The sequence below is a fragment of the Galeopterus variegatus genome, unplaced genomic scaffold, assembly GCF_000696425.1.
Source record: "Galeopterus variegatus unplaced genomic scaffold, G_variegatus-3.0.2 Scaffold5501, whole genome shotgun sequence".
Classification (NCBI taxonomy): Eukaryota; Metazoa; Chordata; class Mammalia; order Dermoptera; family Cynocephalidae; genus Galeopterus; species Galeopterus variegatus.
Genome location: NW_007731612.1, coordinates 60,445 through 62,743, shown reverse-complemented (window position 1 = coordinate 62,743; position 2,299 = coordinate 60,445). Strand labels below are relative to the sequence as shown.

The 2,299-nt window shown below is 29.3% G+C and overlaps 1 protein-coding gene across 1 annotated transcript in view; it reads left to right on the top strand.

Annotated features, from left to right (window-relative positions):
• Positions 1 to 2,299, top strand: part of KIAA0586 (KIAA0586 ortholog) — a gene marked incomplete at its 3' end in the record, with an annotated part of 75,339 nt that overhangs the window by 50,575 nt on the left and 22,465 nt on the right. The window contains exon 25 of the mRNA XM_008589531.1: positions 854 to 930. Coding sequence (XP_008587753.1) covers positions 854 to 930 — 77 coding nt within the window. The remainder of the gene's footprint in view (positions 1 to 853; positions 931 to 2,299) is intronic.

The following is a 2,299-nucleotide window of genomic DNA, read 5'->3' as shown; positions in this document are numbered from 1 at the left end:
CCACCCTCCAAAAATAATGTTAATCTTAATAGTTTGGGGTATACCTTTCCGGTCCTTTTGATACCTAAATACATATATATACGTGTATGTATGTTTATCTTAAAAATAGGACCATAGTATGCCTATTGTTTTGAAACCTGAATTTTTTACTTAAGTGGTCATCTCTCAATATCAATATGTATAGGTCTACCTCTGTTTTTTTAATGGCTGTGTAGTCTATTTAAACAATGCTTTAGTGGAGGGCATTTAGATTGTTTTCAGTGTTTCCAGGCTACACAAAACTCTCTAATGACCATCTTTGCACATATGTATGTATCTTTGTGCATTTTTCTGATAAATTCCTTAGAATACACGCCTAGGAATGGAATTGCTGAGTCAGATTATGTACCTTTAAAATATCGATACATTGCTAACATGCTCTCTGGAAAGGTTAATCAGCTTTTAACTGTAATCAGCTTTAAATTACATCAACAGTATAGGGTAGTGCCCGCTTCTCAATTTCATAGCTACAGTTGATATTTATGGTTTTTAATTTCTGACAAGCTGGTAGGTGAAATAAAATCTCATCTTTGTAATAAATCGTGCTTTTTAAAAACTGGTGAGATTATTTCAATTTCATAGCTACAGTTGATATTTATGGTTTTTAATTTCTGACAAGCTGGTAGGTGAAACAAAATCTCATCTTTGTAATAAATCGTGCTTTTTAAAAACTGGTGAGATTATTTAGTTTATGAACTTTGTCAGTATTTCTATTGCAGTATAGGTTTAAATGTAATGTTCTGTGGCTTTATAGTCATTATTTATTAAGGTTATTTTTCTTCCTTTTTCTAAATTTCTACATTTTAATTTCTAGTTTTAGGAGATGGAGGACTGTATCTGACAAACCTAAATGATAGCTCATCCAGCACTCTGCATGATGCCTTTGAAATGGTAAGGAATGATTGACTCCAACGTTGAATTCTAGCAGGAAGATTATCTTGATGAATTTGTTGCCATCGATCTAGTTTTTTCTCAATTATTTGAGTTATAGATACAAAATTTACTAAAATATCCATGAAGGAACTTAAGGTTTCTTGCACATTTCATTTTGTATCTTATCATATTTGTGAGAATGCAAAGAAAATTTCCATTAACCTCTGTGGCTCCGGTAGTTGGAAAATACAGTTAATGTTATTAGGTAATGAAATCTAGCTCAGTGCAACTTGTCACCTGGTTATATTGTCTTTATAATATTTAAAGTAGGCTCTTGCTGTTTAAACCAATTCTCTTATTTGTTATTTTTCCCTAACTATGATTATAATTCTTTGTGCTAATAAATATTTAAATTTAATGGTTTAAAAAGAAAAGCTGAAATAGGATCCAGGTATACTAACCCTTCCTAGTTTATTATCTAGCTCTATAGAAAACATAATTGGCAATTAAAATATCACATATATATTATATATATATAACATAATGTTATACAGAAATTATCTAGGAATTTTCTTTTGAAAAAACTGTTATGGAATAGAAATCTTTACTTTTTATATATTTTCAAACAACCTAAGCAAGGAAAGGTAATTGTATTCAACAATCATCTACATTTACCCATATCCTTTGCTAAGCATTGCTGTTATTGTTGCTGTTTTTTAAAAAAATGTTATTTTATCCAGGAGTATGAAAGTACTTTGTTAATGAGTTTTTTGGTAAGATTTTTAATGGAACAATTAACTTTTTAATAGTGATTATTTATTGGAAGTTACTTCTTGGGTCTATTGTGAAGAGAGTGTAATCCCTTTTTCAAAATAATATGGGGAAAAGGCATAAATGAGATATCTTTATTTTTAGAGAAGCTTGTACCAACATTTGTTCTATTTAATATGCCATTATAGCACTTTTATGCATTCTTAGAACTTTATTAGATGCCAAAGCAAGTTTAAGTTTCTTTAAAGTAAATAGCTAAATTGAACCAGAACTAAATTATAACTTCTTTTTCTACATTTGAAACGAAATTCTAATTTTGATATTTTTATTATGCCTAAATCAGATATGCTGCAAATTCATAAGACCCAAATGCAAAAGTATAATCTGGAAAACTCCAGAATAACTTGAAGTTGTCATGTACCAGTAGGCAATTTTTTATATACAGCTGGAGGATATGAATTTATAATCCAGCGTTAAGAAACTCTATTAAAAATAAAATAATTTAAAGTGATTTTAATGAATTTAATTTAAAATGGAAAATACTTTTAATGGATTTAAAATTTACAAGGGAGTCCAGTTCGTCTGACTCTGAGGCCCATATTCTTCCTCGTTTTGG